General features: G+C 42.0%; 1 protein-coding gene across 9 annotated transcripts in view; it reads left to right on the plus strand.

Annotated features, from left to right (window-relative positions):
- LOC107391130 (serine/threonine-protein kinase WNK2) overlaps nt 1-13,438 on the plus strand; it is a 55,986-nt gene that overhangs the window by 21,760 nt on the left and 20,788 nt on the right. For 6 of the 9 annotated variants that reach the window (XM_015968220.3, XM_054746040.2, XM_015968216.3 and 3 more), the window contains exons 3-10: nt 6,043-6,215; nt 6,289-6,509; nt 6,621-6,778; nt 9,128-9,216; nt 9,362-9,581; nt 11,532-11,811; nt 11,897-12,012; nt 12,234-13,133. In XM_015968220.3, coding sequence (XP_015823706.3) covers nt 6,043-6,215; nt 6,289-6,509; nt 6,621-6,778; nt 9,128-9,216; nt 9,362-9,581; nt 11,532-11,811; nt 11,897-12,012; nt 12,234-13,133 — 2,157 coding nt within the window. The remainder of the gene's footprint in view (nt 1-6,042; nt 6,216-6,288; nt 6,510-6,620; nt 6,779-9,127; nt 9,217-9,361; nt 9,582-11,531; nt 11,812-11,896; nt 12,013-12,233; nt 13,134-13,438) is intronic. The other 3 variants (XM_015968217.3, XM_015968222.3, XM_054746041.2) reach the window with 3 other exon arrangements.

A 13,438-nucleotide genomic window follows, 5' to 3' on the forward strand; every position in this document is an offset into this window, starting at 1 on the left:
TTGTGATTGGGAACATGTAGCTGTAAAGAAGGGCCGCATTGTTTCAAAAACATGTCGTGCTTCTAACACATTCATGTCTGCGGCTGTGAATCCCTTGAGTTAGCTTATCTGAGATATGTAATGATTTACTAGAACTACTGGGACTTTTTCTGTCTGGGATCGTGGAAGTGGAAGGAGCAGTTCAGTGTGTTCAGTTTTATGATCAATGGACCCTTGATTCAGCTGAAGGTATAAATGTATATCAAACAATCCTGAAGAGACACTAAACAAAACAGGTTATAGGCTTGATGATGTCTTCTAGTCATATGTGTTCTGTGGATTTGTCATCATGTGTGCAAGCATGCATAAATGTATCCTGCATGCTGCATCCAGCTGTTTTCTAACCTCTAGCCTCCAGCCACTAGCTCTTTATTGTACATTCAAAAGAGAAATTCCTAGGTTGCATTGACGTTTATTGTTGAGGTCAGTAATGCTCACTAGAGCCTTCAACCTGTTAAAAACCTCTTGGTAAAAGAATGTTTGCCCATTTTCCTCTCTGATGAGCTTGTTTTCCCATCCAGTCGGCCATGTTCTAATATTTGCATGAATTCAAACTTGTAAACTGGACTGATGGTTCTTTTTACTAGGATTTCTTTGTTCACATGAACGTGTGTGCGTGTGTGTGTGTGCGTACATGCGTGCTTGTGTGGTACTAATAGAGCTTAACACAGATCTAGTGGGAGCTTTCGGATGATGTTTTATATCTTAGTTTATTTTTTCTGCGTTTGTGTATGTTTAACTTTTCTCATGCAGCTACACATGATTGGGCAAGCCTTTTCTTTAGCATGAAAACTTGGAGCTCCATTCTTTTCAAGTTGAATTGTGGAAGCTCCTCAAAAGTGTTAAAAACAAGAATAGAAGTCAAAATTTGTAACGAATAAGAATTAAAAGTCTCAGGGTTGGCATGCTCTTGGTGAATCTACACCAGCAAATATATTTTTAAATAGTTACACGCTAATACTATGAGGTATACCTGGAGGTTATTTTAAAAGTCATCTATAAACCTATATCTTCTTGTTGCTGAAATTCTATAAAAGATTTCTCTGCTGAGGTCCGTTGATGGGAGAAACGCTCTTCATGTTTTGCATTCTGCAAATGTATTTTTTTGTATTTATTCATGCAGTAAGAAACACCTTCAAGCCTATAGTACCTGTGGCTTCTGAATAATAAGTCCTCAGTGTCTGCTAGGAGGGGGACATAAAGCAAGCAAACAAATGGAAGGGTGTGAGGAAAGAGTGACTGAGACTTGGGAGCCACAGTGAGCTGAGGGATGTTTAAAGCTGCAAGATTCCTGAGAGATGGTGGGGGAGGCATGAGAGCAATTGTTTTTTCTGGAAGGATTGGGCTGCAGCCCTCATTGGTAAAAATTATTTCTGCTATTCTTTTTATGTGCCTTTGTGTTGCCCCATTTGTCTCAGGTAAACCTCTGATCATATGATGCTCCTGTGCGAGAGAAGAGCGCTTGGGGATAACCCAGCCCTCCACCGCTCAGCTCGCCTCGGTAGAAAGAGTTCTCTGCAGAACTGAATTATTCATGGAACTTCAGAACAGTGCAGTGAAAATCCCCACCCCCCACACACTTGCACACAAAACGTGATATGCCACATTCTCTCTCACACACACACACGGACACGGACAGACCGTGCTTCTTTATCCTGTAACTCCAAATGTTTATACGCGCTGTATCAAAGCACAGCTTCATTGTTATTCTGGCAGATTTTAGTCCTGCAGATTAATCTGAGAAGGAGTTGAGTCTGGCTGAATAATTAGATCTCACTAGCATGCTTTCATTGCAGTCAGGCGATGGTGTCAACAGTCTGTGTGATGGATGGGATCTTAGACTATGTCAACTTTTTTTCCCAACAAAAAATAAAAATGAAGCTTCACACTACATATGCAGAGTGGGGGTCTTTTAAAGAGCTGCAGAGAGACATTATTGAAAGAGAGGTGTGACTATTGATGTTTCAGCTTATGTGGGGAATGTTTAGTGTTGGAAAAAGGGAGTGGTAGGTGTGAGGGGTGCAGAGAAAAGGGATGGGTTGCAGACGTTTGTGGGGGCTAGTGGTTTAGAAAGTGAGCACACATGTGAAAGAGACTGGGCCGATGGGAGAGATCGATGACATAGCCATACGACTGCTGCGTGCTGTGGGTGTGACCGTAGTTTGTGTTCCCTGGAAGTGCTGTGGTTTGTCACAGCCTGCTCAGATGCAATATATTTGTCCCATCCAGTCGGCCATGTTCTAATATTTGCATGAATGAGACTTTTAATTCTTATTCGTTACAAGGAGATATTTTCTATAGCGCCTCTCAAGATAAAAATCACGAGGCACTTCACAAAAACAAAAAATTTAAAATATAAAATAAAATTAGAAAATGGTTAAAATATATTTAAAATGAGCAAAAAATAGACAATTGTGATTCAAAATTGTAAAGAAAGAGAGGGAGTGAATAGATAAGAGGGAAATCGGTGGCTCCTGAGAAAGGTGGAATAGGTGGGGAGAGCAGAATAAAGAGAGAGTGGTGAAGAAGGTCATACAAAAGTTACTTTGAACAAGTGAGTTTTCAGCTGCTTTTTAAAGGAGACCACTGAGTCCACTGATTTCAGCCTCAGGGGGAGAGAGGTCCAGAGTCTGGGGGGCCACAGCAGCAAATGATCTGTCACCTTTGGTCTTCAGCCTGGTGCTGCACAACCAGTAGGCTTTGATCACTGGACCTCAGGGACCTGATGGGGGTGTAGGGACGAAGAAGATCACCAATGTAAGATGTTGCTTGTCCGTGTAAGGCCCTATAGACCAGAACCAGGATCTTGAAATGAACCCTGAAGTTGACTGGCAGCCAGTGAAGCTGGAGGAGAAGAGGGGTGATGTGGGTGTGTTTGGAGGATTTGGTCAGAAGCCGAGCACAGGCATTCTGAACCACTTGTAGACGGTTCAGGGAGGTTCTGCTCAGACATGTGAAAAGAGAGTTTACAGTAGGAGATGAAGGTGTGAATAACAGTCTTAAGTTCAGAGCGGCACAGAATGGGACTCAGCTTTGCAATGTTCCTGAGATGGAAGAAGGAAGAGCGAACAAGAGAACTGACAAGAGAATCCAGGGTGAGAGCTGGGTCAAAGGTCACGCCAAGATTCCTGACAGAGGGCTTGGTGTGAGAAGCAAGCTGACCATGAGTCTCTGACATTGGGAACCAGCTTGTCTGGTGCACAGATGAGGATCTCAGTCTTCATTCCGCTGTAGAAAGCTCCCACCATCCAGGTTTTGATAGTCTAAGCAGATGTGTAACAGCTGCAGCTTAGACATCTCATGGGGCTTAAAGGAGATGTACAGTTGGATGTCATCTGCGTAAAGATGGTAGGAGATTCTTTTGAAGGAGCTCAGGATGTGCTGAAGAGGAAGCAGATGGAGGAGGAAGAGCAGAGGCCCCAGTACAGAACCTTGTGGGACACCATGGGTATGAGAGGTGGTGGAGGACCTAAACTTGGAGACGGCCACAGAAAAGGAGCGCTCAGAAAGATGAGAGGAGAACCACTTCAGAGTAGTTCCTGATAGGCCTACCCAGTCTCTCAGCCTCTCCAGTAGCAGGTGATGGTCAACAGTAGCCTGGCCTGTCAGACTCATCCTCTGTTTAATTTTGTACATAGAATGAGTCCGGTAACTCACAGCAGAGAGGCACTTGAGGGGCAGGACTAGGCAGCTCAAAAATGACCAATCAGAAAAAAGACGGGAATTCCTACTGTACCGCACGACTCTGTAGTTTTCTAGTTGTAGTAAAAAAATAGTCTCTGGCAACGGCGCAAACATCTTTTTATTTTTTTTAGCAATTCTACTTGTGGTTTTAAAGACATTCAAGTCATTTAGAACAGAGGAAAGAGTCACAGCGAACTCCCCCGCTGTCTTCGTTGTTTATGAGAAACTGAGCGTCACTGTGTGTGACGTCCGCGACACTGTAAGTTTTTTTAGCTGTAGTAAAATTGGACTCTGACGACAGCGCAAAAATCTTTGTTTAGAAGAAAGGCTTTTAGCGCTTCTACTTGTTGTGGTTTTAAAGACATGTTCAAATAATTTAGAACAAAGGAAAGAGCCGCAGCAAACTCCACTTAAGTCACCATGTTTATGACAAACTCAGCGCTGATGAGCTCTGTTAGAATTCTCAGTGGGTGGGGTTATTTCAATAGGAGAGTTTCCAGACCCTTTCTTTGTGCAGAGTTAAACAGAGGAGGAGTCTGGCAGGCCAGGCTAGGTCAACGGTGTCAAAGGCTGCAGTCAGGTTCAGCAGGACCAGAACAAAACTGTCCCCTGCATCACTGTGAGTCAGAAGGTCATTAGAGACCCTAAGAAGAGCTGTTTCAGTAGAATGAGCTCTACGAAAACCTGACTGGAAGCTATCATAGATGTTATGTTCATCAACAGCAGCTGTAAGTTGTTTAGCTACAAACTTTTCCAAGATCTTGGAGATGAACGGAAGTTTAGAGATGGGTCTGAAGCTGCTATGGAGAGAGGGGTCAAGACTAATTTTTTTAAGAAGCGGGTGGATAACATCATTCTTAAAGTAAGCAGGGACCTGACCAGAAACCAGAAAAGCATTAATTATAGAGAGCACGCTGGGACCGATGGACTAAAAAGCACTTTTAAACAAAGATGAGGGTAAGATGTGGAGGGGGCATGCAGAGGTCTTCATAGAGTTAACTAGTTTGGTTAACTCAGGCAAAGAAACAGGAGCAAAGCTATCTAGGATGATGGGTCTGGTTGGAGTCGGGAGAGGCAGCGATAAGGCTGAAGGAGAGATGCTAGATCTAACCTTATTGACTTTGTCCACAAAGAAAGACAGAAAAGTCTCACAGTCTGCAACAGAGTGGATGGAGGCTGTAGGAGAGGCAGGAGACACGATACTGCTGATGGTGTTAAACAGCACTTTGGGGTTCCCTTTGCTCTGGGACACCAGGTTGGAAAAATAGGAAACCCTCTGACTGCAGAGTTTAAGGATGTCAGAAGATCCTTTAGGTGCAGCAGATGGACGTGGAGATGGGTTTTCTTCCACAAGCGCTCGATTTTTCTGCATTGGCGCTTCAGGCTCCGAAGGCCGTCATTAAACCAGGGAGTAGGGTTCACTACAGGAACTGATCTGGTTCTGACAGGACAGATGTTATCAAGAATGGAGAGGCAATGTTCGTTAAACTGAGAAGTTAAGGAGTCTGGGTCGTTATCAGAAGAACAGGGTGGATCAAAAGCAGAAGAAAAATTGCTAGCTGTGCTCTCATTGAGAAAACAAGAACTAACCAGACAGCGAGCAGGAGGTGGGGATGCAGAAACTGACAAGTAAAAGAATATGCAGTGGTGATCTGAAATATAGACGTCCTCAGTACAAACACTGTCAGCATTTAGACTCAGGCTAAAAACAAGGTCCAGAGTGTTCCCCCTGGTGTGTGTAGGGCCAGAAACATGCTGGGTAAAGCTGAAGGAGTCCATAAGGCTGGAGAAATTCATGGCAAAGTGATTATCAAGGTGGATGTTAAAATCACCAACAATCACCAGTCTGGACAGCTTCACAGTGGAGGATAGAAAGTCACTAAACTCCTGAAGGAAAGAACTGTTTGGACCAGGTGGACGATAGACCACAGCACAGTAGAACGGGTCCTTACGCCTGACTTTAATCAGCTGCAGTTCAAAATTAAAGTACAGGTTTAATATGAGTGTTTCACAAAAAATCACCTGTAGCTTGAGTGTGCAGACAGACCCCTAAAAAACAGGGTTTATTTTTGTTTATTTGGAAATACCTACTTGTTAGAATGTTTTTCTTCACAATTAGTAACCAATTTTTATGCACATACGGTCTAAAGTCAGTTTGCCTCATTTAATTTGCAATAAGGTACTTGTTACATCGATTTAAACCGAACAAGAGTGGTTAGAGTGCTTGCATGTGATTAAGCATCATGCTCAAGCATATCTCCCTATTGATTATAATTTATGAGTTTATTTATATTCCTTCATATTTGTGATATTTTTCAGGACCGTAAGCTATCAAAAGTGGAACGTCAGCGTTTTAAGGAGGAAGCGGAGATGTTAAAGGGCCTTCAGCATCCCAACATTGTTCGTTTTTACGACTTCTGGGAGTCTCCTCTAAAAGGAAAGAAGTGCATTGTTTTAGTAACCGAGCTCATGACATCAGGAACGCTAAAAACGTATGTATTCTCAAAGATAGACGTATAGATAAAATCCAACTGTTCTCAACATTTTTTGTTTCTTTTTGTTCAGCTACCTGAAGCGTTTCAAGGTGATGAAACCCAAGGTGCTGAGGAGCTGGTGCCGACAGATCCTGAAAGGCCTCCACTTTCTTCACACCAGAACGCCTCCCATCATCCACAGAGACCTCAAATGTGACAACATTTTTATTACTGGACCCACAGGGTCGGTTAAGATTGGTGATTTAGGACTGGCAACGCTTAAGGCTGCCTCTTTTGCAAAGAGTGTCATCGGTAAGAGACCTGGGTAGGAGACTTAACCATGTGGCTTTGAGCCTGGATGATTCATTCAGATTATGAGTTTTCTGTCACTCTGTCTCTGTGTGTGTCTCTTTGTCTCTGTAGGTACTCCAGAGTTCATGGCTCCAGAGATGTATGAGGAACACTACGATGAAGCCGTGGATGTCTATGCCTTTGGCATGTGCATGCTAGAGATGGCCACATCAGAGTACCCCTACTCTGAGTGTCAAAATGCAGCTCAGATTTACCGCAAAGTCACAAGTGTGAGTTCAGTTCCTGTTAAATTTAAATACATTTCCAAGGAAGCGGCACATAGGAAACAAAACAAAACAATAATCAAAGCCTCTGTCTCAGAGGAGAGATGTTTTGATCACATGTTATGCTCAGGAGTCATTCCAGGGATTCCTCTGTGTTTTCATGTGTGCATTCAGAGTTTAAACTAGGTGAAGTGTAAATTGGTAGCAGCTAGACAAAGTTCTCCAGGTCATCATATTTGAAATAAACTGGAGTTCAGTGGAATCTGGTGTCATTTCCCCAGAATGCCTGGGCGGCCACCTTACTCGGTAGACTTCTTCAATCCCACTGGAACATCTTCTAGTGAGGAAGCGGAGTCTGGGATTTGGGTTGGATTTACCAATCTCTGGTGCTGACGTCACTGAGGTGGTAAAAAAAAAAAACTACCCAGTGACATTATGTGGCCTCATCTTCTGCCTTGCTGGAATACACTATGCAAAAAAAATCTGTAGAATAGTTTACTTTAAAAAACAGTTTGTATGATTGATTGTTTTTTTATAATGTAATGAAATTCCTTCACTGGTATGCTTAATTAGTAAATTTGGTTAAAGGGGCATTATGGAAGTTTGACAGCCAAAACATGTATAGAAATAATAAATTTCTTCTTCATACATTCTCCTGCAATGCCCTGGTCCTGTAGAATGAGCCCTGGCATTTTTACTGTGATTGCCTGTTTTTTTGTAAAATCACAGAAAAAGAGAGCTGCTCGGGTCGAGCAGGCTGCTTCATGCGCGTTCATGCTCAGGCATAGCCCGTAGCATTTGCTATCAGTAGCTTTAGCAGCAGAGAGAGAGGTAGTGCCACTTTGTCGCTGTTCCTAATGCCTAGTCATGAACCTAGCTACATTTCTGAGGACCTTAGCTGCTTTCTTCTAGATATTTCCTGCAAATTAGCAACAAAATAGCCATTTTCGCTCCAAACTATTCTTTGAACGTTGTTTCAGCTGTCATCAGGAATATAAATATTTCAGATACAAAAGATGTCACTGGTGCTATAGCTCATCTGGTAAGATGGCGGACTCCCGTGCGGAAGACCCGGGTTTGATTCTGAATGTGAACATAATTTATTTAGAGTTTATTTTATACATTAATTGTATATTTTTTTTTACAGTAAGATGCCCAAATTTTTATTTGCGACTCGCCAAACAGCATTGAATTCACAGATAAAAAAGATGTGGGTTCAACTTTCATTTTGGAACAATTTTTCAAGCAAGGGAAGGGAATGATCTGAGCATGCAGGAAGTCTGACCCATCATAAACCTTTGTCGGCTGTGCTGAAGAGAAAGGTACAGAACCAAATTATTTAATTAATTAGCTGCACGTTCTCCTGTCCTCTGTCCTCCGGGCCACACACACACACACACACACACACACACACACACACACACACACACACACACACACACACACACACACACACACGGGACTGTCTCAGCTGTTATTGTTGTTAAGGAGTGTGCATGTACAGCATGCGCTCCTCGTGCACGAGCCTACTATTGAAGATGCTGTTACGCTTTTGGCCTGAGGGGGCAATCGTGAGCATAAAAATTCAAAAGTCCGTAAAGTCCCTTTAAAGAACATTTGACAAAAATAAATCTCTAACTGATGCTACGTTCCTCCTGAGCAGCCCTACTATTTATTATTTTATTTCTATTCTTGCCAAGTCTACTTTGTGATTTTAGTTAAGTGTTTGAGTAATTGTTGCAGGAAGATTTTCATATCACAACTGTTTTTGTTGGGATAAATTCTCTGTCTCGAATATTTCAATGAAGACTGGTGAGCCACATGAATTCACAGAGGGTTGCAGAAATCTTGTGTTTATAGAAAGCCTTTTTGTTTTCAGTGTGCCTCCCTCTTCATGTGAAGTGTGATGAAACAAGAGGTGTCTGAAGTCATGATGAAAGTGTTTATTTAATGAAGAGTATTGATTTTCCCATCTTGATTCCTATCAGGGTTAGATGCTATGATATGACCATTTCATGTGATATTAATGCAGAGCAGCTATCAGCTCCTATTGTGATGATTGAAAAGCAAGAGCATGGCTGTCTCTAGATACTGTTTTCTGCATAATGCTTCAGGATATTAATAGAAGATCAATCAAAAATGCATATGATATCATGTTGCTACATACATCTAGATGGAGGCAGCATTCAGCTGCATACCTCTGGGGATGTGAATACGTTCTTCTGACTGGGTCATAAAAAGAGGGCTGAATAAAAAGAAAGCTAATTTTTCCTTTGCCCTTCTTTCTGTACTAGCCATCAAAACGGTGTAATTTCATCATGTGTTCATAATGCTTGTTTACACCGCTCTCCTCAGGGAGTGAAGCCAGCCAGCTACAACAAGGTCATGGATCCTGAAATCAAGGAGATAATTGGAGAGTGTATATGCCAAAAGAAAGAGGACCGGTGAGTGACTGATCACCTATTGTCTGATTGGAGCCACAAGGTGCTCTCTCATCTTTTGTGACTAATCTGACCTCCTCTGCCTCATTACTGTGCTGCTGACAGCAGTGTTTATTTACGCCATGAACTTTTCTGTGCCTCCTTCCAGGTACACCATCAAAGACCTATTGAACCATGCTTTCTTTGCTGAAGACACAGGTGTGAGGGTGGAGCTAGCAGAGGATGATGATGGGAAAAAGACCTCCATAGCACTCAAACTGTGGGTGGAGGACCACAAGAAGTTAAAAGGGAAGTACAAGGAAAGTGGAGCCATTGAGTTCACGTTTGATTTGGAGAAGGAGGTCCCTGAGGTTGTAGCACAAGAAATGGTGAGTGAATAATTTAAGTTCCACTGGCCTTGAAGTGCTTAGTCAGAGAAACAGAAGAGACACGTGGATTCAGAAACTAGTACTTTTTCTGTGTGCGTGATAAGATGTCACCCAGCTGTTTGAGGAACGTTTGAAAATATATTTTTATTTATTGTGGAATGTGCTCAAAATACACGATGAGACAGATCGGAGATTAATTTTAATTCTGATTTAGTTGAAATGATCTTCCAACTCTGTTTCATCTAAGGCTCAAAAATTGGTGATAAGAGACAATTTCATTGAGACAATAAATATGTTTTACTAAGAGCTGCTGTATTAACCTCTAGAGGAAAGGTGAGATGGAGGATGTGAACACTGTAAGGCTTTGCCACATCATGTTTTTCATGTGATGAAAGTTAACACTGACGATCTGTATTTCCTCATGTTTCTATTTTAACCTGAGTCTTCCTTTTTATTGTTGTTCTCTCCCACACATCCTCCTCTTTTGTCTGCTCTCTTCCCTTGAATCCTCTCAGCTGTTTTTGCCTTGATCACATATGAATGATGTCAGACAATGTGAAGATTACAGGTTTTGCATGCTTCCATGTCACAACACAACCTCAACCAAAGGCTGCATGACAGGAAGTTGGACCTCCTTCTCATTGCCTGTCAGCTTTTGTTAAAATTCAGGCTATTCGTGCAATTTATATGTAATTAGTAAGCAAAATGTAATTTCAGTTGCACAACAAAATCCTGCAATTTTTTCATTGTTACTGTTAGAATTCTCAAATCTTTTCCAATCAACAAATCTGCAGTTTGCAGAATTTCTAGAGAATCATGCCCACAGCGTTAACCCCCTTTAAATAGATTTTTTTTTTCAATTATTGACATTAAAATAAAAATACAGAACTAAATTGCTACAAGCCAAAATGAAAAAGGGGACGGAAAGAAGATAAACTTATGTTATCTGCCCCTTTTAACTAAAATAACATTAAAACAAATGAAACAATCGTATGATTCTTAAAAAATTTGAACAATATAGTTTCTGGACTGGTTGGCCGACACAACCTCAACCCATGAATTGAAAAAAAGAGAGAAAACAAGTGACACAGAAAGAAGCATAAAGTTATAGACCTATATACATACATATACACACATATGCATACATAGACTTGTTTCCTTTTCCCTTTTTTTTTCTTTCATCCCCCAACCCCCCTCCCCTCACGCATTTATGTTACAGATCTATTATATAAGTTAAACATTTCATTTTTTTATCTCTTTTTTTGAAAGTCAATGTTGTTTTTGCATTCTTGATTTCAGTATTTAATTTATTCCACAGTTTAACTCCATATATGGACACAAAATGTTCCTTTATGAGTATCCTATGTCTAGGTATATTAAATAATTCATGTCCTTTTAAATCATATTTGCTATGTCTTTTTGTAAATCTTTTGATTAAACCTGCAGGTACGTTCCTTTTGTTTGCATTGTACATACATTTTAAAATATTGTAGTCCACCAGATCATAGAATTTTAGTGTTTTTAATTTTATAAATAATGGGTTGGACAGATCTCTGTAGTTGCTCCTTGTGATTATTCTTATTGCTTTTTTCTGTAAGATGTAAATAGAATTTGAGTAAGTTTTATAAGTTGTTCCCCAGATTTCAATGCAGTAGTTCAGGTATGGTATGATCAGTGAGTTATATAACAAATATAGTGAATTATTATCAAGTAACCATTTAGCTCTATGTAACAGTGCAATAGTTTTAGATATTTTAGTTTTGACACTGTTTATATGCAGTTTCCAAGACATTTTTTCATCAATGACTCCCAATGATGATTTCCTTTTCCATCTTACTTGTTCCTCATCTCTTCCTCCCACACCTGTTTTTATTGCACCCTCTGTTATCTCACATGCTCACTGCTAAAAATACCCTGGAAATCTTCACGCTGTTCCCTTTCCTTTGTCAGGTGGAGTCTGGCTTCTTCCATGAGAGTGACGCTAAGACTGTTGGGAAATCCATCAAAGACCGTGTGGCACTGATCAAATGGAGACGAGGGAGAATGGCATCTGTTGCAGTTCCAGCAGAACAAAGTGATGCAGGACACAGGGCCAGTGTAGCTCCCCCTGAGGTAGTCAGTGCCGGGGGGCCACATGTGGGACAGCCTCTTATGCTTGAACCACAGGAGCCAGACGCAGATCAACACTGCCGACTGCATAACCTGCCAACAAGCACCACCTCAGTTACATGTAAGAGGTTTTGTTCTCAGCCACCCAGAGACTAAATCTAAATCCTTGACTTCTTTATGAGCACTTGATTTATGTGTCTTTGCAGCAGACCGCACACTCGACAGTGGTTTGGGATCGACTGTGTACTCAGACTCCCACAGCAGTCAGCAGAGTGTCCTCTACCAGTCCCTGTTGGAGCCTATTACTATGGCAACACAGCAGGTCGGTACCAGGAGCTTACACACCCATGTGGACAACGTATATTCAGATTAAATAGAATTTTCACAACAGCCATCTGACTTCTGACCTCCACTCAGACGATGTTTCTACACTTGATGCAGATTTCTGGACGTACTTAGTCCTAACATGTTCAAGAAAAGCAAACATATATATTTTTTCTGTTCATTTTGAGTAACATATTTTGCTTTTGGGTTGTTCATCAGTGCCAGAGCGGTAGCCCTTTTCTGACAGATCGACCTCACTCCTTTGAGAATGGCGAAGTGTGGCAGGCACCGCTGAGTCCTGAGCTCAGGTCTCGATTGGGGACTGCAGGACGAAGGGGAAGTGCTCCTGTTATTGACACTCAAAGGGCAAACCAAATCAGTGAACTCCATGCTTTCATTCAGTCTCAGAGATCAATCAGTCCCACCGTCATGGTACCAGAGAACCGTTTGGACTACAGCCACAGACAAACGCAGCTTCAGCCCATCTCACACACTGAGGATGGTCTTCTTTCTCCGGGTGTTCTGCCAGTGCCGCAAGTCTCTCCCGTTTCTTCACCTTCTGAGTTACGTCGTCTTAGCGATACTGGTCTTAGATCACTAACAGAGGCCACCAGTGAGAACTTAAGCATTTCTGTGCCAAATGCTCGCAGACACTCTGACCTTAGCAGTCTTTTGAGTCTAACATCTAATCAAAAACATCTTTATGGATTACACAGAAGCCCCACATGCCAGGCCTGCCTCTCTTTGCTTCTGTTAAGGTCACATGATTGCATCCATCGCTCTTCTGCTGTCTCACCAACATATCTCTGTCCGTGTGCCTCTCGCCTCCATCCATTGTTGGGTGGAAAAATGACCACCAGTGGTCATGGTCAACCAAGAAGTCCAAGCGATTATTCAAATTTGTCAATGCTACAGCAGTCCCTGTTTAATATAACTGGCCGCAGATCAGCTTCCTGTCACACCACAGCCTTGCCGCTTCACTCCTCAGCTACTTCAAGACCACTGAGCTGCGATGGGGACTGTAGCCAAAAGAGCAATGTAAAGTCTCCCGAGTCCCTCCATGGGGGTGGGGACAGACTCTGTTCCAGAGATCAGCAAGCTACCACAGCTACAGGAGTGGTAGGTTCCAGCAGCCAACATGTTGCTTTAGTTTCTTGCAATGAAGCAAAGACCTGCTATGTAGATTTCTCCCAGCCTATAGGAAGTGCATTTTTATCCTGCATGAAGCTGGTCTGATCTCCTTTCTACTTCTAGTGTTGCTGCCTTTTAGACTACCAGCTCTCACCGTCTTACAAGCTTGCTACTGTCAAGGGAGAGTGGTGCAACAACTAACAGTCTACATTTTCCTTCTGATTAACTTCAACAAAAACCCTTCACTAAGTGACCTAGATTTTAAAATTTCTCCTGCTTTACTGGAGCAATGT

This window comes from Nothobranchius furzeri, chromosome 15, assembly GCF_043380555.1.
Source record: "Nothobranchius furzeri strain GRZ-AD chromosome 15, NfurGRZ-RIMD1, whole genome shotgun sequence".
Classification (NCBI taxonomy): domain Eukaryota; kingdom Metazoa; phylum Chordata; class Actinopteri; order Cyprinodontiformes; family Nothobranchiidae; genus Nothobranchius; species Nothobranchius furzeri.